This window comes from Melitaea cinxia, chromosome 27, assembly GCF_905220565.1.
Source record: "Melitaea cinxia chromosome 27, ilMelCinx1.1, whole genome shotgun sequence".
In the NCBI taxonomy this organism is placed as follows: Eukaryota; Metazoa; Arthropoda; class Insecta; order Lepidoptera; family Nymphalidae; genus Melitaea; species Melitaea cinxia.
In genome coordinates this window covers 10,349,964-10,371,630 of record NC_059420.1, presented here as the reverse complement: position 1 = coordinate 10,371,630, position 21,667 = coordinate 10,349,964, and the positions used below count along the sequence as shown (strand labels likewise).

The window sequence follows — 21,667 nt, the reverse complement described above, 5'->3', positions numbered from 1 at the left end:
GCTAGCGCGCTGCCGACCCCGCCCAGGAGCTCTGGCCACTTGTCGCTCTAAAGGCCAGCACAGCTGGAGTACGTAACTCCTTTTCTGTTAAAGCTGTACAACTTTGGAACTCTCTTCTTCTCTCTATAAGAAAAGCTCAATCTCTTGCTTGTTTTAAAAAATGTCTAAAGGCGCATTTTTTGTCACTAAATACCTCATATATATCATTATCAGCTCCATAAATATATATATTATGTAGTATTTGTTTATGTAGTATATATGTATATATTTATTTGTATATATGTATGTGTGTATATGTATGTGTATATGTATATTTACTTCTGTTAATATCATACTGCTTGTTAACTATACGCCAATTCTTTATCAACTGTTTGTACACTTCCCTACCGCTTCTCTTTTTCTTCGCTATGTCCTATGCCCAAAGGTTGTCTGGAAGAAATCGCTCTTAGCGATAAGACCGCCTTTGTACATCTTTCTTTTCATGTATCACTTTTGTTGGAACGTTTCTTTGTGGTGTACAATAAAGAGTATTTATAATTATTATTATTATTATGATTACGCACCATCTCCTGCACGAGCGAGCGCATGGGCGCCACGTAGATGATCTTGAAGTCGTTGGCGTTGACGCTGCCGTCGTCGTTGACGTGCTTGCCGACCTCGCGCAGCGCGCACAGCAGCGCCACGTTGGTCTTGCCGGCGCCGGTGGGCGCGCACACCAGCAGGTTCTCGTCCGACTGCAGCGCCGCCGCCGATATGCGGCTCTGTGGGCAGGCATTGGACTGACGTACTCGAGGGAAACAAGCACACATCATTACAGCCTATACAGTCCACTGCTGGACATAGGCCTCCACAAATTTACGCCAAAAATAACGTGAACTCATGTGTTTTGCCCATAGTCACCACGCTGGGCAGGCGGGTTGGTGACCGCAGTACTGGCTTTGTCGCACCGAAGACGCTGCTGCCCGTCTTCGGCCTGTGTATTTCAAAGCCATCAGTTGGATGGTTATCCCGCCATCGGTCGGCTTCTTAAGTTCCAAGGTGGTTGTGGAACCTTGTTATCCCTTAGTCGCCTCTTACGACACCCACGGGAAGAGAGGGGGTGGCTAAATTCTTTAGTGCCGTAGCCACACAGCAAACAAGCACACGGCCGTGCCTTGTAGACGCTTGCAACGCCAGAAGCATCGCAAGCGCGTCGCCGACCCTGACCCTGGCTCTCCCCGGGAGCTCTGGCTACCTTACTCACAACAGGAATACAACGTAACTCGAGTGCAGTATTATTTGCTCAAGATTTCGAGCAGGATACTTCCTGCTGTGCCCTACCTCTATTCTTCCAAGTAAGGAACAAATGGGAGCCGCCATACATACTATAATACTATCACGAATATGTCAGAAGAGTTATAATCGTATATATTATGAGTTGTCTGGAAGAAATGGCTAATTAACCATAAGTCCGCCCATTGTACTTCACTTTTGTCTGTAAATATCTTTATGCTTTGTTTGTAATATATTTGTGGTGTACAATAAAGTATAAAATAAATAAATAAATATATCGTCAGAACAAAGGTTATAATCTTATATATCGTCCGAATCCACCATTTTCGATTCTTCGTGCGGCGGAGACAATCAGGAATTACGTCAAGTGTTATTGAGGCAACAAGCCCAATGTTATCGTGATTCGTGTAAAAGACTATGGGTGCTGACTATTCATCAGCTTACTGTGCTTCACGGAAGCGTGGACATTTTTACTACGGAGGATGCTCTTATTTGAGTGATTTTTGTAAATAGTTCCGAAATTGCGAATATATGGTTTTTAATTTAATTGACCTCACTGCCTAAATGATAATATAAACTATACATATTATGCTGTTTCATCATTATCATTACAGCCTATACAGTCCACTGCTGCACATAGGCCTCCACAAGTTTACGCCAAAAATAACGTGAACTCATGTATTTTGCCCATAGTCACCACGCTGGGCAGGCGGGTCGGTGACCGCAATAGTGGCTTTATCGCACCGAAGACGCTGCTGCCCGTCTTCGGCCTGTGTATTTCAAAGCCAGTAGTTGGATAGTTATCCCGCCATCGGTCGGCTTTTTGAGTTCCAAGGTGGTAGCGGAACTGTGTTATCCCTTAGTCGCCTCTTACGACACCCACAGGCAGAGAGGGGGTGGCTATATTCTTTACTACCGTAGCCACACAGTACATTACGTTATGTTGTTTACCTGAATCCTATTCAAAGTCTTGAAGCCCTCGAACGCAGGCTGTACATACTTCGGTAACTTCTCGATTGGAACTAAAGTCTCATTTTCTTCGAAAGGTTTCGGCTTTAAGGCCGGTACATGGACCTCTTCGTAACCTTTAAATAAAAAATTCTAATTAATATAAGGGATTTACGACAATTAAGCCTAATTATTAAGGTATGATATTATAAGATTAGAAGTTTGGGAGGACTAATGACCTAAACATATGAATGGTAGAATTTCTGCCCACAACAGAAGAATTTGAACTAAAGTCTGTTCAACGAGAAGAGATACCAAATGTAAACAAAGCCCATCATTTTTTCGTAGCGACGACGGAACAAACAAAATATAGTCTAGCTCTTTCTATCTTGTTAGTTTGCTATCTGCACGTCTCTCTGCAAGGTCAAACGATATTTTAACTGGCCTTGATCGGACCGCGTACGGCCCTTTGATTTTGTATTATTTATTTTTATTTCATTTCGTGTCCTGAAGCGATCGGGATGATTTTTATATTTCGATAATTATTATTTAAGAAGTATCAAATCTTAAACACATAATTATATTTAATTATTTATATTAAATTCAGTAATTATCAAAATATAAATATATTTTACATTTTAAAAATTTGTGTAAGTAATAAAAAGGTTACAAAACCCTGCATAGTTGAATGACCTCGCATTTGGTTTGTTTACATTTGGTATCTCGGCTCGTTGAACGCACTATACATAGTATTTACAAAAAAAATATATTTTGTTACAGAAAACCATTCTATTGTAGTAAGTTCCCTTTCCTGCTCGAGGCAGTTATTTATATTTATACAAAGAATTTTCTCGCCTAGATATATGCAGATTTCCTGAATGTATCTCGGAGAGGACGCAAAACCTTATTATCACAAGCTATATACCTGACAGCGATCATTACTCATAGTAGGGAATCTATCTGACAACCTGCAGCAAGTGCCATGGTGGGATGAGCATTTTCATATATGGAAAATGAAGATCTTGTTCATCAGGGAGACATTTACAGGATAATTTAACTAAACCCATGCTATATAAGAGATATAGATATTCTATTTCACGATGAAGGTTTGACTTTGCTTGTTGTTAACCGTGCACATACACATCGTGTTAGTGTGCGTAGGCCTCTGAGTGGTCAGTCACGATCGCAACGCGGTCCGTGTCACTAGTGTTTTGGGTCCGCGCAAGATGTCTACACAAAGTACTGTCAGCAAGGCAACTAAACACAGAAAAGTTGTTAAAAGTGAGGTAACATTAATTCATTTTTTTTTTGTTTGTATTTAATGTAGTAGAGTTAGTTGACAGTACTAATTTAGTTTGGTTTGATTTTAGGGTCGAAGCATAATAGCTAGCGTTTACCATTTCCTAAAAGAGGAGTATGAATTTACGAAATCAGTTATAGAGCCTAACTGTGATCTATCTCATTTACGAAATATTACTCAGCGTACAGCTGAGGCAACAGGTGTTTCTCTTTCAACTGTCCAACGGATCTTAAAAGAAAAGAAGGAATTGCCATCCACTTCCTCAAAGTTTACTTCTCCTATGAAGAAAAGAATAAAACGAGATAACAAGATAGACGTAGATAATTTCACAGCCGATGTTATACGAAGTACGGTACAAAATTTTCATGTCGTTCATAAAGTGATCCCAACGTTGGCGAACTTAAGAAGAGTTTTAAATGAAAAGATTGGCTTTGAAGGTTGTCTCGAAACGCTTCGACGGCTATTACTCAAATTAGGATACAAGTGGCGCAAAACAGAAAATAACCGAAAAGTTTTGACAGAACGTCATGACATACAGATGTGGCGACTAAAATATTTAAAAAAGATATCTGAATATCGCTCTCAAGGACGACCTATTGTCTACACTGATGAAAGTTATGTTCTTTCAACACACGTGCGCAACAACACCTGGGCACAAAAAAAAGAAAGCACGCCATTTTTGAAAAAGTTAAGCACAGGTAGCAGATTTATATTAGTGCACGCGGGAACAGAGAATGGATTTATTGAAAATGCGTCATTGGTTTATAAGGCTAATTCTACAGTTGGCGATTATCATTCGAATATGAGCTATGATAATTATATAAAATGGCTCAACGAAAAACTTTTACCAAATTTACCGGAACGCTCTGTCATTGTCTTAGACAATGCTTCTTATCATAATACACAGGCTGAAAAAATGCCAACATCGACAACAAATAAAGCAGACATGCAGCAATGGCTCAGAGACAAGGGCATAGCATATGAACAATCTCTTCTTAAATTGGAATTATATGACATAATTAAAAAACACAAAGATCAACACATAAAATACAAAATCGATGATTTTATCAAGAGCAAAGGTTTTGATGTTCTACGCCTCCCTCCTTATCACCCGGAATTGAATGCGATTGAAAACATTTGGGGAATTGTGAAAAATGATATCGCTTCAAAAAATATTGAACAAAATATGACTAACATGGAAACACTAATAAATGAAAGCTTGAACAAAGTTACTAGCGAAACGTGGTGTAAAACCTGTACTCATGTTAAAAAAATAGAAAAAGAATACTTGAAATACTTTGACTTAGATTTTGAGTTCGTGATTGATTTGCAAAATGATTCCGACGACAGTGAACCAGAATTTGAAAATTATGTATCTGACAGTGATTAACAATATCGAATTTTGTCAATTTTTTTCATTTCTTTACTGAATAAAAATGCATAAAACCCTATATCTACTTACTTTTTTCCATCAAGCAAGTTTTTTCTAACAATAAAATATATGTAATATAGGTATATAAAAGACAAATATTTATAATATATATATTAATAATAATAATAATAAATGAACATTTATCAAATATTCATCATTAAAAAAATAATTATTTAATATAAAAATGCGTTTCTGATTTCTTTGCTAACGCTCCTTCAGTTTACACACACAAATGCGCCTGTCGGTACACGTCACTACTACAATAAAGGCAAAACCTTCATCGTGAAATAGAATAACTATACTAATATATTAATTTATCGACAGAGTTGATGCAACCAAGAGTCATAACTGATGGATGTATTAATATTATAGTATTACTTATCCTACATACCTTTTCTCTGTTTCCTGAACGACCCTGGTGGCAGCTGACAACGTTTGTTGGCCATCAAGTGTGACCCAGCAGCGAAGACGAGCTCCTCGAGCTGAAGCATCTTCCGATTTCCGGTGACGGTACCACTACCGCTGGTCTGTTCCGTTCCGGCCTTGTGACGCTTGCGAGGTTGCTCCGATTGTTCAGCCGTCTATATGTAAGATATTTTGAAAAATGTACAAAAACTTCTGCTACATTGAAAAAAAATCCTATACTCAGAAGTGGGATGATACAGGCTGAATGAATGAATGAATTAATTAATTAATTAATGAATAAATCAATCAATCAATCAAACAAACAATCAATCAATCAATGTATACAAATACATAAATTCATTAATGTATACCTAAAATTAAACAAGACAAAGAATTAAACAATAACGAAAGAATAAATGTCCAAAAGGCAGTCAGGCTAATGAGCGATGAATTATGAAAAAAATTGTGATGTTTTTTAACCGACTTCCAAAAAAGGAGGAGGTTCTCAATTCGACTGTATTTTTTTTTTTTTTTATGTATGTTACATCAGAACTTTTGACCGGGTGGACCGATTTCGACAAATTTTATTTTAATCGACAGGTGGTGTGTGCCAATTGGTCCCATTTAAATTTATTTGAGATCTAACAACTACTTTTCGAGTTATACCTAATAATGCGTTTTTACTTGACGCTTTTTTCGTCGACCTACGTTGTATTATACAGCATAACTTTTCTACTAGATGTACCGATTTTGACAATTCTTTTTGTTGCAAAGAGGATATCCCTAGTTTGGTACCATGATAAGGAAACCAGGATCTGATGATGGGATCCTAGAGAAATCGAGGGAAACTCTCGAAAATCCGCAATAACTTTTTACTGGGTATACCGATTTTGATAATTTTTGATTTAATCGAAAGCTGATGTTTATCATGTGGTCACATATAAATTTTATCGAGATCTGATAACTACTTTTTGAGTAATCTTTGATAACGCGTAGTTGCTTGACGATTTTTTCGTCGATCTACGTTGTATTGCTCGTCGATGTAATTGAAGTCGGTTTTTTTTTTTCGTTTGCGAGCAAACACAATTATGTGTATATAGTTTTGAGAATAGATCATAGGTCATCATGGTCTATCCCCTAGGTGATAATGGTGTCCCTAACCGTACGGCAGAACAACATTTGCCTACTCAGCTAGTATATATCTTTGTAGTGTGTACCAATTATTATCAGTGTGCTTATTTAGTTCCTATATTTTTCCCACATAGAGGACCACAGATTACGCTTATTTCACATAGAATAGAGAAGACACAAAGGAACATTTCGGTTGTAACCTCGACCACACCGATCAATCTCCTTCATGTATTCTCCATTCTACGTGACATTGGCGAAATCATCTGTGCTCATTTGGCACTATTGAAAGCCATTACCCTAAAGAAGAAGACACAAAGGAAATTGGTTTAAGCGGTCGAGATTACAACCACAATATAATTTTATAGACAAATATTGATGATAAATTCAAGCATTATCAGTTCATAAATAAAATCATTATAATTAGAAATAATTTTAAAACTAGTAATCTTCATTTCCACAAATCCATCTATTATAAAACATAAAAGAAATTTGAATTAGGCTTATTGTTTAAAACAGGGACAAACTTAAAATTATATTTAGGTGATTAACATTACATTAGATTATGTTTGAATCAAATGCTTACAATAATCGGTAAAGATTTTTTAATAACTTTACGCGAATACTTTAAATTTAAAGATTACCACTTTTGAAAATCGCCTTTCCTATTAATGAATGAAAACTAATTCTATAATTCTTACCTCATCTTCCCCTTTCCCCGTGTCTAGCTGTGCTAGAATCTTCTGTAAATGTGGTTGTTTGGACATCTCCTCTCTTATGGCGGCCCTCTCGCTTTCAGATTGGGATGAGGCTAACTTTGTACAGTAGAGAACTGTGAACAGTAATTAAATAAAACGTTTATTAACTGAAGGAAACTATACTGTATCCTTGTGGGTCTCCTAAGTGCCTCGCAGAGCAAGTTAAGCCGATTGTCCCGGTTGTGATATAATAGAAATTGACGGGAGATAATAAGCTGTTCAAGTATGCTATAGTTAATTTATTGAAAATAAATAAAATTTAAAGAAAAAACCAAATGATTTTAATAGACATGAGATTTAATTTATCAGTAAAAATGAATACTCAAAATATTTTTTTTTATTATTTGCAATATTTTATGTTTATTGAAGTTGATGTGAGATATTCGAATATCCCCCTTTTGGTTTAAATGAGATTTGGTGAGATTTCATTGGACCCCTTCCCCCCATTCTGAGTTTACGTAATACTGGTAAGCCCATCATGAAAATCAAGACAAGAAGATGATGACATACTGGTATATCTGTATTTGTTCAGTATCTTGACGAGGTCGAAGCAGTCGTACCCGAGGAGCAGCACTAGCCTGTTTTCCAGGTCCCTATCGTCAGCTGCCTCTGCTAATGCGCGTAGCACTTCCGATGACTTGGCCTAGAGATGAAAAATTCATTACATAAGAGACAAAATAGGAAACAATTTGTTTCACACTAAATGCTTTCAGTACGAGAAAACTCCTTTACTGAGGTAGGGCCCAGTAGGAATTTTCCTGCTCAAAATCTGGAACAGCCCGACTGGGGTAGTATCTCGACCTTAACACAGCTTAATAACACTGTTTTTTAACCAGTATTGTGTCGAGCTCCTGGGGGATTGGGTCGACAACGCGCTTGCGATGCTTCTGGTGTTGCAGGCGTCTATAAGCTACGGTAATCGCTAAGCATCAAGTAAGCTGTACACTTCTCTGTCAGCCTATTTACATATTAAAAACAAATAATCCCGTATCGAGAGTCCGGAAAGATACACAGTACATCAGCAGCCAGACCACGAGAGATATCTGTACCAGATGATCTGTACCTGCGACAGCATGGCGTCGGGGAAGTGGCGCGACAGGCGGCGCTGCAGCCAGTAGGCGTCGATGTCCAGCGCGTGAGATATCTATACCAGGTGAGCTGTACCTGCGACAGCATGGCGTCGGGGAAGTGGCGCGACAGGCGGCGCTGCAGCCAGTAGGCGTCGATGTCCAGCGCGTGAGATATCTATACCAGGTGAGCTGTACCTGCGACAGCATGGCGTCGGGGAAGTGGCGCGACAGGCGGCGCTGCAGCCAGTAGGCGTCGATGTCCAGCGCGTGAGATATCTATACCAGGTGAGCTGTACCTGCGACAGCATGGCGTCGGGGAAGTGGCGCGACAGGCGGCGCTGCAGCCAGTAGGCGTCGATGTCCAGCGCGTGAGATATCTATACCAGGTGAGCTGTACCTGCGACAGCATGGCGTCGGGGAAGTGGCGCGACAGGCGGCGCTGCAGCCAGTAGGCGTCGATGTCCAGCGCGTGAGATATCTATACCAGGTGAGCTGTACCTGCGACAGCATGGCGTCGGGGAAGTGGCGCGACAGGCGGCGCTGCAGCCAGTAGGCGTCGATGTCCAGCGCGTGAGATATCTATACCAGGTGAGCTGTACCTGCGACAGCATGGCGTCGGGGAAGTGGCGCGACAGGCGGCGCTGCAGCCAGTAGGCGTCGATGTCCAGCGCGTGAGATATCTATACCAGGTGAGCTGTACCTGCGACAGCATGGCGTCGGGGAAGTGGCGCGACAGGCGGCGCTGCAGCCAGTAGGCGTCGATGTCCAGCGCGTGAGATATCTATACCAGGTGAGCTGTACCTGCGACAGCATGGCGTCGGGGAAGTGGCGCGACAGGCGGCGCTGCAGCCAGTAGGCGTCGATGTCCAGCGCGTGAGATATCTATACCAGATGATCTGTACCTGCGACAGCATGGCGTCGGGGAAGTGGCGCGACAGGCGGCGCTGCAGCCAGTAGGCGTCGATGTCCAGCGCGTGAGATATCTATACCAGGTGAGCTGTACCTGCGACAGCATGGCGTCGGGGAAGTGGCGCGACAGGCGGCGCTGCAGCCAGTAGGCGTCGATGTCCAGCGCGTGAGATATCTATACCAGGTGAGCTGTACCTGCGACAGCATGGCGTCGGGGAAGTGGCGCGACAGGCGGCGCTGCAGCCAGTAGGCGTCGATGTCCAGCGCGTGAGATATCTATACCAGGTGAGCTGTACCTGCGACAGCATGGCGTCGGGGAAGTGGCGCGACAGGCGGCGCTGCAGCCAGTAGGCGTCGATGTCCAGCGCGTGAGATATCTATACCAGGTGAGCTGTACCTGCGACAGCATGGCGTCGGGGAAGTGGCGCGACAGGCGGCGCTGCAGCCAGTAGGCGTCGATGTCCAGCGCGTGAGATATCTATACCAGGTGAGCTGTACCTGCGACAGCATGGCGTCGGGGAAGTGGCGCGACAGGCGGCGCTGCAGCCAGTAGGCGTCGATGTCCAGCGCGTGAGATATCTATACCAGGTGAGCTGTACCTGCGACAGCATGGCGTCGGGGAAGTGGCGCGACAGGCGGCGCTGCAGCCAGTAGGCGTCGATGTCCAGCGCGTGAGATATCTATACCAGGTGAGCTGTACCTGCGACAGCATGGCGTCGGGGAAGTGGCGCGACAGGCGGCGCTGCAGCCAGTAGGCGTCGATGTCCAGCGCGTGAGATATCTATACCAGGTGAGCTGTACCTGCGACAGCATGGCGTCGGGGAAGTGGCGCGACAGGCGGCGCTGCAGCCAGTAGGCGTCGATGTCCAGCGCGTGAGATATCTATACCAGGTGAGCTGTACCTGCGACAGCATGGCGTCGGGGAAGTGGCGCGACAGGCGGCGCTGCAGCCAGTAGGCGTCGATGTCCAGCGCGTGAGATATCTATACCAGGTGAGCTGTACCTGCGACAGCATGGCGTCGGGGAAGTGGCGCGACAGGCGGCGCTGCAGCCAGTAGGCGTCGATGTCCAGCGCGTGAGATATCTATACCAGGTGAGCTGTACCTGCGACAGCATGGCGTCGGGGAAGTGGCGCGACAGGCGGCGCTGCAGCCAGTAGGCGTCGATGTCCAGCGCGTGAGATATCTATACCAGGTGAGCTGTACCTGCGACAGCATGGCGTCGGGGAAGTGGCGCGACAGGCGGCGCTGCAGCCAGTAGGCGTCGATGTCCAGCGCGTGAGATATCTATACCAGGTGAGCTGTACCTGCGACAGCATGGCGTCGGGGAAGTGGCGCGACAGGCGGCGCTGCAGCCAGTAGGCGTCGATGTCCAGCGCGTGAGATATCTATACCAGGTGAGCTGTACCTGCGACAGCATGGCGTCGGGGAAGTGGCGCGACAGGCGGCGCTGCAGCCAGTAGGCGTCGATGTCCAGCGCGTGAGATATCTATACCAGGTGAGCTGTACCTGCGACAGCATGGCGTCGGGGAAGTGGCGCGACAGGCGGCGCTGCAGCCAGTAGGCGTCGATGTCCAGCGCGTGAGATATCTATACCAGGTGAGCTGTACCTGCGACAGCATGGCGTCGGGGAAGTGGCGCGACAGGCGGCGCTGCAGCCAGTAGGCGTCGATGTCCAGCGCGTGAGATATCTATACCAGGTGAGCTGTACCTGCGACAGCATGGCGTCGGGGAAGTGGCGCGACAGGCGGCGCTGCAGCCAGTAGGCGTCGATGTCCAGCGCGTGAGATATCTATACCAGGTGAGCTGTACCTGCGACAGCATGGCGTCGGGGAAGTGGCGCGACAGGCGGCGCTGCAGCCAGTAGGCGTCGATGTCCAGCGCGTGCAGCGACTGCGCCTCGCGCCGCCGCGCGCCCGCGCCCTCCTCGCCCAGCTGAGGAGGTACGGTCACTAGTTACTTCACACATATTAGCCGTTCATACAAATTCTTTGAAATATTAGAGCAGGAATTTCCTGCTCAAAATATGGAGCAACCCGACTGGGGTGGTACCTCGACCTTACAGAAGATCACAGCTAAATAATACTGTTTTCAAGCAGTATTGTGTTCCTGTTGGTGAGTAAGGTGACCAGAGCTCCTGGGGGGATTGGGGATTGGGTCGACAACGCGCTTGCGATACTTCTGGCGTTGCAGGTGTATAAGCTACAGTAATCGCATACCATCAGGTGAGCCGTACGCTTGCTGGCCGACCCAGTTATATATATATATATATATATATATATATATATAAAAAAAGCAGGTCATCATCTTCCTGCCCTTATCCCACTTATGTAGGGTCGGCACAAAATGTTTCCCTCTTCCATTACTCTCTATTATTCGTCACTTCAGCGCTTACTCCTTTCTTTCTCATATCCTTACTCACACAATCCATCCATCTCTTTTTCGGTCTGCCGATCGCTCTTCGTCCTTTGACATTCATCCCAAACATTCTTTTACCAACATAACGTTCATCCCTCCTCATTACATGCCCATAACACGCTAACCTATTGCTCCTTATTTTCTCTGTCACAGGTGCTACTTTCAAACTTCCCCTTTTTTGTTTGCAACATTTTTTGTTCTCAAACCGAAACAATAGATTTACATTCACATTTATAATATTAGTACAGATTATAATATAAGTAATCAATGATAATAAGTATTTAACTCACATTAGCGTGTATGGCATTTTTCTTTCCCTCCCCATCGCTGTCCTCCCCTGAACTCTCTTTGCCCTCCTCGTTGTCCGACGCATCACCTTCTTCTTTTTCCTCATCATGGACCTTAAAATATTTACATATCATATCACAACTTCACAACTGACAATGCTAATTCTCTGAATATTTAGGCTACTTAAAAAAATCAAGATTTTATTGGAAAAAAAAACCAAAAAGTAAAAAATGTTTGCCATATATAGACTTAGTTTAATTGGATTTAGTGCAAAAGAAGAAAGAATAGTAATCCTACTTGGCACACAAAAATTAAGGTTTATTTCGCAGAAGATTTTTTGCTCATAAAGCCAATCACGATCGTTTGCCCACTTAGTCACCGCCAATTGTAAGCTGTTACTATTACATGTAGTGGACATGTTACGTCCGACCTAGAGTATATTGAAAACGAGTGGAAGCGTGATCTCAGGTACGAACGGGACGAACAATTGTCTGCAGTACGCAAAGCTAACACTCAATGTCTTAAATAAAAATCCTACCTTAGTTTCACTGAATACTGTTCGGTGAAGCCTCGCCAGGTATAACTTAATTAACATCAAACTATAATTGGCCAATCATTACGTCTAATGCTAATCAATTATACTTAACTGAAGTGGCGGGCTGAAGCAGGAACCAGCAATCAAAATGGCCGTTGTTCGGCGTAGTTCCCTCACGTTTTTCACAATAATTCAACAAGGAATACAAGGAATACAATTTGCTATTAACAATTAAATTACTTCAAACAACAAAGGATGGTTCGATCAACAAAAGGCGATAATTTTTCGCGAGAACGAACAAGTACAAACAAAAGCGTAACTTTTATACGGAGACCGGAAAAAACGATGCAAATTTTAAATTCAAAAGGTGACGAATGACAGCTCATAGATAAAAACCATTTCGTAAACTATACTAACTGTCATAGATAATATAATAGTTTAGTGTTGCTACATTTGGTTCATAACATCTACCCGCCTCGGCCAGGACTACCTGGCCGCTAATCAATTGGCAGTCGTGACAAGGTTGATACCGCTCTCTTCAGAACAGAACCGTCCACCCAAACCTCAGCAAAACGGGGCACTCCATCTGCTCCAAAGACGAGGTTAAGAATGCGCCCTCTGCGCCAACACAGTGACGGTGAGTTAGCGTCCTTAACCAGAACGAGGTCACCAACATGCGGTGGATCAGTCTTGTCAGTCCACTTAACGCGCTGCTGGAGAATATGCAAATATTCCAAATTCCAACGTTTCCAAAAGCTCTGAGTGAGTTGTTGGATCAATTCAAACCGCGAGAGACGATTGAGTTTCACATCAACATAGGGGTATTCCGGCAGGGCGTTCAGCGGCCGTCCAATCAAAAAATGGCCCGGTGTGAGGGCTTCCAAATCGTTAGGGCCTGAAGAGATCGGGCACAACGGGCGTGAATTCAACATGGCTTCAATTTTGCAAAACACAGTTGCGAGCTCCTCAAATGTTAATACGGACTCGCCAATTACTCGTCGCAAATGTGTTTTGGCAACCTTTACAACACTTTCAAAAATTCCTCCCCAGTGGGGGCATGACGCGGGACTGAACTTCCAAGTTATTCTGCGACTAGCTAGTCTAGACGCAATCTCAGTCTCATTAGACGCCAAAAATTCATATATCTCTTTTAAATAGTTATTTGTGCCTTTGAAGTTGGTGCCGCAATCCGACCGAATCAAGGACGGTAGTCCTCGTCGTGACACGAATCTATCTAACGTCGCAACAAAGGCCTCTGTCGAGAGGGCTGAGACTAGTTCTAAGTGTACCGCCTTGGTGGACAGGCAAACAAAGACGCACAGGTAGGACTTGACCGTTTTACTGTTCCTGAGGGTCGAGGTCTTAACCGAAAAGGGACCTGCAAAGTCCGTCCCAACTCCAGCAAAGGGCCTTGTCTCTGTGACCCGATCCGACGGCAGGTCACCCATGATAGGCTGCATGGTAGAGGCCTTGAGTCTATAACAAGACCAACAATTAGATTCTGACCTGGTCAACCACTCAGGTCCCCACCACAGGGAGTGCTCAACCAAAAAGGGGGCCATACATCCCCGTGATGCGCAATCAGCAGGGTTGACTTCGCCAGGCACATGCCTCCAGATTAACGGGGTTTCCGATTTCTGGATCTGAGAGACCCGATTTGCAACAAACACCTCTAAGGTGTGGACTGACGTCTTCAGCCAACATAGGACAATTTGACTGTCAGTCCATGCATAGACTGTCTCAATGTTAACTGACGGGCACAAGGTGGACATGACGTGATTCAAGAGGCGAGCAAGAAGGGCCGCCCCTGACAACTCTAGCTTGGGAATTGTCAAGGTAGTTCGAAGAGGCGCGACCTTGCTCTTCGCCATGACCAATGACACCTTCACTTGACCATCCATGGTCACGGTGCGCAAATATACGGCTGCTGCGTACCCACGTTCCGAAGCGTCCGAAAACCCATGAAGGGACGCTGTATGCTTCCCTGGTGGAAGCATAGCACGGGGCAACGATATCATATTGATAGCAGGCAATGAGGAAGCAAACAGGAGCCAGTCCTTCAAAATAGCTTCGCGGAGTGGCTCGTCCCATCCAAGACCTGCAGTCCAAAGTCTCTGCAGGAAGCATTTGGCCCAGAATATGACTGGGCATATCCAACCATTGGGATCAAACGTTCTCGCGACAGTCGACAGAACCAGCCGTTTCGTCCAAGTGCGAGGCGAATCCAAATCGACGTTGAACGTGAAGATGTCCTGGACTGGTCTGTACTGTATTCCAAGAACTGTCATCATGGTAGGATTGTCACGGTTCTCAAATAGGTGAGGATCCTGCTGGTGGTCATCAGGTAGCCCATCCAAGAGCGCAGGTAAGTTGGAGATCCATTTACGCAATTCATATCCTGCGGAGGCTAGGATGCCAATCAATTCGTCACGCAAAAGGAGAGCCTCTCTCTCCGTGGACGCACCAGTGCATATGTCATCAACATATAGGTCCTCCTTCAAAATGGCGGCTGCGCGAGGAAACGACATACGCTCTCGATCTGCGAGCTCCCAAAGCGAACGTATGGCCAAAAAGGGGCTAGACCGCAGCCCGTATGTGTTCGTGTTGAGTTCGTAGACAAGTATGGATCTTGCGGGTTTTCCCGCCACAATATCAGCTGGTATCGACGATCATCAGGGTGGATTACCGTTTGCCTGAACATCATCTTGATGTCAGCTACGAAAACGAATTGGTGACGCCGAAACCGCGTGATGACGTCACAAAGGTCCTTAAGCAATTTGGGACCAGAATGAAGACACTGGTTCAAGGACACTCCCGATGTGGTCTGCGCAGAACCATCAAATACTGTGCGCAGCTTGCCACTTGACGGCTTTATCACAGCATGATGCGGGAGGAAAAAATGCTCCGTCGAGCGCCAGTCAAGTTTTGACACAGACATGTGTCCCAAATTCTCATACTCCCGCATGAAGTCAATGTACTTCTGTTTAAGTAGCGGGTCCCTGCTCATGCGGCGCTCCATTGCCAATAAACGCTTCTCTGCAGTAGGCCGCGAGTCGCCAAGGGGCGGTCGTACGGCAAGAAATGGCAATCTTGTCATGATCCGGCCAGAACGAAGATAACTGGTGTTGCTCTTGTAGAACCGTTCACACTCCTCGTGTTCCGGATCAGAGCGGGGTGCTTGTGGTGGCTCTTCCACTTCCCAAAATCTCTGCACGGCGTCAGAGAGGGCGGAGCCCACCATCAAAGCCGTTCCAGGTTCAGCAGGAGGGGGAGCCCTCAATACAGGCCCCATCAATGCGAACCCAAATATGGTCCGGAGGGCTACTAAGCCACCTGGCTGCAAAACACGATCCTTACCGAGTAATATTTTGCCCAGTACATCGGCGCCAAGCAACAAATCGACCGTGCCAGGTAGGTCGAATTTAGGGTCAGCCAAGTCCAAATCGGCGGTCAATTTTACCGCATCCGCAGACAACCGAACTTGCGGGTGACTGCCCAAGATGTTCTCCATCACAATGGCCGACGATCTCAGCGTCGGGCGTGGAGAATTTGAGGGCGAGAACTCAAACGAAACGTGGCCCTCAACCGTGGTTACAGGGGCGTTCCCGACACCTCTTATTACATCTGAATACTTTTTAATATTCAGGCCAGTCTGCCCCACCAACCAAGACGAGGCTATGCACCCTTGTGAGCCTGTGTCCAATATTGCTCGGACTACAACCGAGGCGCCCGTCCGTCCCCAGGCCCGGACATAGGCCGTGGGCAAGAGGACGGTCTCAAAAGGGGGTGGTGCATAGCGGGGGCAGACGCCAACATCCTAATGTTGGCGTGGCGGCGATCTATCGCCGCTGTCCCGGGACGGCACGTCAAAACGAGGGAGTGGTTTAAACTCGCCCTCCTCTCGATGGCGACTGCCACGAGCCATAGTCGGCGGTTCGTAGCGCCGGGAGCGTCCGTACTGAGGGTTGCGCGGCTCCAAACGGGGACGCTCCGCCAGAGGGGGGGACGGCAATCGTACCGGACGTGCGTCACGGTAATCGTGGTAAATGACTGGAGGTGACCGTGATTGGTCACGAGGGTGCGGTGAGGGCGAACGGGGCACAAAGGTGCGGGATTGAACCCGAGGCCCCCTTCCATACCCGCCCGTGGGGCTGCGCGCCGAATCATGTCGGCGATCCACAGCAGCACAATCTGCGTGGCGGGGGGGAGGTGAGCCGGACTCCAAATTGCGGGACTGAGCCCGGTGTCCGCTCTAATATCCGCCCGAAGGCGACCCCGGGTGGTCGCGGCGGCCATTTGCGTTGGCGCACAGCACCTTTAAATGTTGCCCTCCACAAACAGGACACGGGTGCATGTCGGGGCAAGCGCGCTGAAAGTGGTCCCCCAGGCAGGAGAAACACCAGCCTCGGGCCTTAGCAATCCGCCTACGAGAGGCCACATGCAACGCTACAAAGTCCGGGCACTGCATCGTTCGGTGCCCCCGGGACTTACAGAACCGGCAGACCGGTCGCGCAGCCTGCGCGACTGCAAAGCGGGGGGACGCCCTTCCCTTTGGCGCCATTTGAGCAGTGCGCCGTTTGTTGGTGGGTCCGGAGCTTGATAGTCCCACCGGCGCATCCATAACGTCGCCCATGCGACACTCATTCTCCAGGAACGCCAACAATTGCTCATAACTAGGGAGAGGAGATGCCTCATCCCTAGTGTGCGCCTGTTCAAAACGTGCTCTCAGGGACACCGGCAACCGCTTGAGCATAATACGCACCAACCAGTATGACGACTGGTCAACCGGCAGGCCCAAGCGGCTAAGAGCATTGGTAGCTGCAAGGAGGGGGTTAAGCATCTTGGTCCTCAACTGGGCGGTATTACTCACGACAGGAATGTCCATTATCTGGTCGATATGAGCATCGGCCAGACAGCGCTGGTTTTGGTAGCGCTTGGTGAGTAATGACCGCGCGACCGCATAGCTCCCTTCACAAATCGGGAGGTGCTGCACCAATTCTCTTGCCTCTCCATCCAGCACTGAGAGCAGGTAGGCCAGCTTTTGGGACAGGCTCAAATCCTCCCTAGAGTCCACAAGGCTTTCGAACAGGCCGATGAAACCCATCCACGCGTCGAGTCGACCATCGAAATGGGGGAGATCCAGGTTAGGCAGTCGGGTCAAAAGGCCCACGGGAGTCTTCAAAGAGGCCCTTGTAGGCGGTACTCCGGCGCGCGAGGCCAAGATCTCCCGGGCGCGTTGGGAGATTTCATCGGCGAGGCCCAAAATTTGGACGTAGTCCTCGTGGACTTGCTCCCGTCGCTCCTTCGGAAGCGACTCCATTGGCACATCGTCAAGGTGCAGAAGGAGGCGCTGGTACAGAGTCTCGACCTGTTCAAGTCGAGCCGGGCATTTCTCGTACCTGTCTATTAAGGCCTCCGTGCGGTCTTCCCTATTCACCAAGGCGACCGCTGAACTGAACCATCTCAGTTGAGCTGTGATTCCTGAACAAGATTCACGGACCATGGTGACCGCGGTCGAAGTCATCTTCAATGGCACAGATATAACAACAGTAACAACAAACAATAATCAAATTAATTCCAATGAAACAACTGCTATCACTGAATTGAAATCAAGTATCAAATCTTAAATAACTTCAGTAATAATACAAGAAAAAATTAAAACTAAGTTTTTTAATCTAATATTTCAACAAACTAGATTCAAGGCAATAACACAATTTACTCAACAAATTAATGAATTTACTGATAAATACCCATTTAAACAGCTATTTCTAATCTTATACTAACAAACAAGAGTATTTATAAGAAATTAACCTTCAATAAAGCATAAGACAACAGCTGTTATTAACTCAAATCCAAATATTAGACCTTAAGTATCTAAATATAATATTTTAATAAAGAAAGAATTAAACAAATTGTGACCTAACTTATTCATACAATATAATAAACTGAGCAACAATAAGTTAACCACGCTCTGCTACCAAAACTTGTTACGTCCGACCTGGAGTATATTGAAAACGAGTGGAAGCGTGATCTCAGGTACGAACGGGACGAACAATTGTCTGCAGTACGCAGAGCTAACACTCAATGTCTTAAATAAAAATCCTACCTTAGTTTCACTGAATACTGTTCGGTGAAGCCTCGCCAGGTATAACTTAATTAACATCAAACTATAATTGGCCAATCATTACGTCTAATGCTAATCAATTATACTTAACTGAAGTGGCGGGCTGAAGCAGGAACCAGCAATCAAAATGGCCGTTGTTCGGCGTAGTTCCCTCACGTTTTTCACAATAATTCAACAAGGAATACAAGGAATACAATTTGCTATTAACAATTAAATTACTTCAAACAACAAAGGATGGTTCGATCAACAAAAGGCGATAATTTTTCGCGAGAACGAACAAGTACAAACAAAAGCGTAACTTTTATACGGAGACCGGAAAAAACGATGCAAATTTTAAATTCAAAAGGTGACGAATGACAGCTCATAGATAAAAACCATTTCGTAAACTATACTAACTGTCATAGATAATATAATAGTTTAGTGTTGCTACATTTGGTTCATAACAGGACATATCCAATAGATGCAATACTAAAGCTGCAGGAGGTCTGGCCTTCGTTCTTTGTATAGTAAGAATTATGAGTTAATGTGAACATTTTTTTAATAATATCGTTTTTAATAATACCTCTCCATAAGCATCCTCATCATCTTCCTCTGACGACTCTTCAAACTGTACATTAATTCCATACGTCTCATCAATCTCAGTGTTGCCCTCCGTCGAAGAGCTTATTGTGAAATCTGTTATCTTCTTGCCTGTTACATAAAATGTAAATTATTCACATGTGGCACAGAGGCTATAGCAATTGGCTGTCGAGATTTCGTTTTTTGCACATTCAATTCTAATTTATGGCATGTATTTTTAAAGCAGTAAATTTTTGGATTCAAAACAAACATTTTTCCACCTCACAACTAGTGTTCAAAGCTTACATTTACGTTACAATTGCTTAAAGATACTGTTACAAATAAAAAAAATAAAAAATAGCATGAGAGATTTACTTTTAAAAAATTTACTCAAAAAGTATCCTCATTTTGAAGACTTAAATATACAGGTTTATGGTGGAACAAGAGTGGTTAATCGAGCTCCAACTGTTAAAAGTTGAACTGAACATACTTTTGTCCAACAGATATGTATATACAACTAACTGTATATCGACACTTTCTCTCATATTCATTATTTAAAATAAAATATAGCCTAAATAATAGCCTTTAAATTGTACAATGTTATATATATTTATATTTCATTAAAATTACTCCAGTAGTTTCGGATAGCCCGGACAAATATTGTGTATTTTTTTTTTGTCACTAGGTCGGCAAACAAGCGTACGGCTCACCTGATGGTAAGCGATTACCGTAGCTTATAGACATCTGCAACACCAGAAGCATCGCAAGTGCGTTGTCGACCCAAACCCCAATCCACCCCAGGAGCTCTGGTCACCTTACTCACCAACAGGAACACAATACTGCTTGAACACAGTATTACTTTGCTGTGATCTTCTGTAAGGTCGAGGTACTACCCCAGTCGGGCTGCTCTATATTTTGAGCAGGAAATTCCTGCTGTGCCCTACCTCAGTTAAGCGATTTTTATACATATAAATATCAAAGAGGAAAGTGAAGCTATTTTCTTCTCGTTTTTAAGAACAGGAAATACTTTTATAGATTAATTTCTTTCTCCTATAAACTTTTTAACTTACCTAAATTAACCAAAAGTGCAAATCTCTCATCTGGAATAGGTCCTAGTAACATTTCCACTTCCTTCTTCCTCTCGGGATCTTTTAATTTGTCATTTTTGAGGACTACCAGCACCTAAAAAAACCAATCACACCTCAGTAACTTAATATGACCTTAACATACCTTCTCCCACCTACCATTTAAAACTCTATGTATATCTTATCTTAAAGTACTAAAAAAATCACAAGTCACATTTATAGTTTTACCTACAAGCGATAGACACCTTAAACCATATACCAAAACTGTATATCACATTACACAGAACAGACTTTATAATATCGTAATACTCACTTCATCACACGCACCACACAGTATGTCTCTCGGCTGATCTCCGAGAGCGCTCTGCATGAATGCTAACAGCAACTCATATGCATGTCTTGTATGCTGAGCTCGTGGCCGATACAGTACACCAGCTGGTGTGTCATCAGCCCATGCCACTCTTGATTTGGATTTCGAAAGCTCATATGAAGCTTCATCTCGCTTTTGTCGTCTGTGAAATTAAAAGTTTTTCATATTCAGTATACCTATATATTGGAATTATTTTTTAGGGTCTGCTTTAATGGACAACAAATAAACTAAATGTTTATATCATTTTATAATTGTGTTTGCAGGCAAACAAAAAAAAAACCGACTTCAATTATATCGACAAGTAATACAACGTAGGTAGATGAAACAATTGTCAAGCTAATACGCATTATCGCATGCTCGAGTTGCCCACCCTGCCTAGCCAAATTATAGTTCGTAATCGTTATCGTTAATCGTTAAGCTCGTTAATCGTAAATCGTTATTCACGAAAACGCAGACACCTGGGCGAGCGTGGGTGTCTGCATTTTGTTACGCAAAGGCGAAGGGGCTGCAACTTCCGAAGCGCCGAACGCGTCACGGAACGAAATAATGACAATGAACGGTCTAATTTTGAGGTTAGATCTATGGGATTCTTTTTTTTTTTTTTTCAAGAAATACCAGTCACGCTAGATTACCGCTACCGATTAACCTGGGAAACCATCACATGAAGTCACTTCCTACATGCCTATTAGCTTGTTGCTAACTATGTCAAAGCTCTTTGAAAAATGTTTTCTACAGAGACTTAAAAAGGTCCTATTGCAAAATCGTATCGTTCCTAACCCCCAGTTCGGATTCCAGAAAGAACACTCAACCGTAGAACAGGTTCACAGAGTTTGCAGTAAAATAAGATCCACATTTGAGAAAGGGGAATACTGTTCGGCTGTATTCTTTGAGATTCAACAGGCCTTTGATACGAGTTTGGCACAAGGGGCTGCTATGCAAAATAAAATCATTATTGTCGCACCCTTTCTTTGGAGTGCTGAAATCATACATTTCTGATAGGATATTTCTCTTGTCTTAGATAGAAATCATGACTGCAGAATCACCCAAATCAAGATGTGAGTCAGCTGA

The 21,667-nt window shown here is 44.6% G+C and overlaps 2 protein-coding genes across 2 annotated transcripts in view; one reads left to right on the top strand and one right to left on the bottom strand.

The window, feature by feature from the left end:
* Positions 1 to 21,667, bottom strand: part of LOC123667006 (putative U5 small nuclear ribonucleoprotein 200 kDa helicase) — a 51,665-nt gene that overhangs the window by 28,788 nt on the left and 1,210 nt on the right. Inside the window, exons 3-12 of the mRNA XM_045601014.1 lie at positions 20,543 to 20,741; positions 20,215 to 20,326; positions 19,149 to 19,276; positions 11,930 to 12,040; positions 11,034 to 11,156; positions 7,754 to 7,886; positions 7,187 to 7,317; positions 5,344 to 5,533; positions 2,224 to 2,357; positions 564 to 761 (exon numbers count right to left, since the gene is read on the bottom strand). Of these exons, the coding sequence (XP_045456970.1) occupies positions 564 to 761; positions 2,224 to 2,357; positions 5,344 to 5,533; positions 7,187 to 7,317; positions 7,754 to 7,886; positions 11,034 to 11,156; positions 11,930 to 12,040; positions 19,149 to 19,276; positions 20,215 to 20,326; positions 20,543 to 20,741 (1,459 nt within the window). The remainder of the gene's footprint in view (positions 1 to 563; positions 762 to 2,223; positions 2,358 to 5,343; positions 5,534 to 7,186; positions 7,318 to 7,753; positions 7,887 to 11,033; positions 11,157 to 11,929; positions 12,041 to 19,148; positions 19,277 to 20,214; positions 20,327 to 20,542; positions 20,742 to 21,667) is intronic.
* Positions 3,308 to 4,971, top strand: LOC123666670. The gene has a single exon (XM_045600738.1). It carries the CDS (start codon positions 3,801 to 3,803, stop codon positions 4,908 to 4,910), a length of 1,110 nt encoding a protein of 369 aa, XP_045456694.1. The 5' UTR covers positions 3,308 to 3,800; the 3' UTR covers positions 4,911 to 4,971.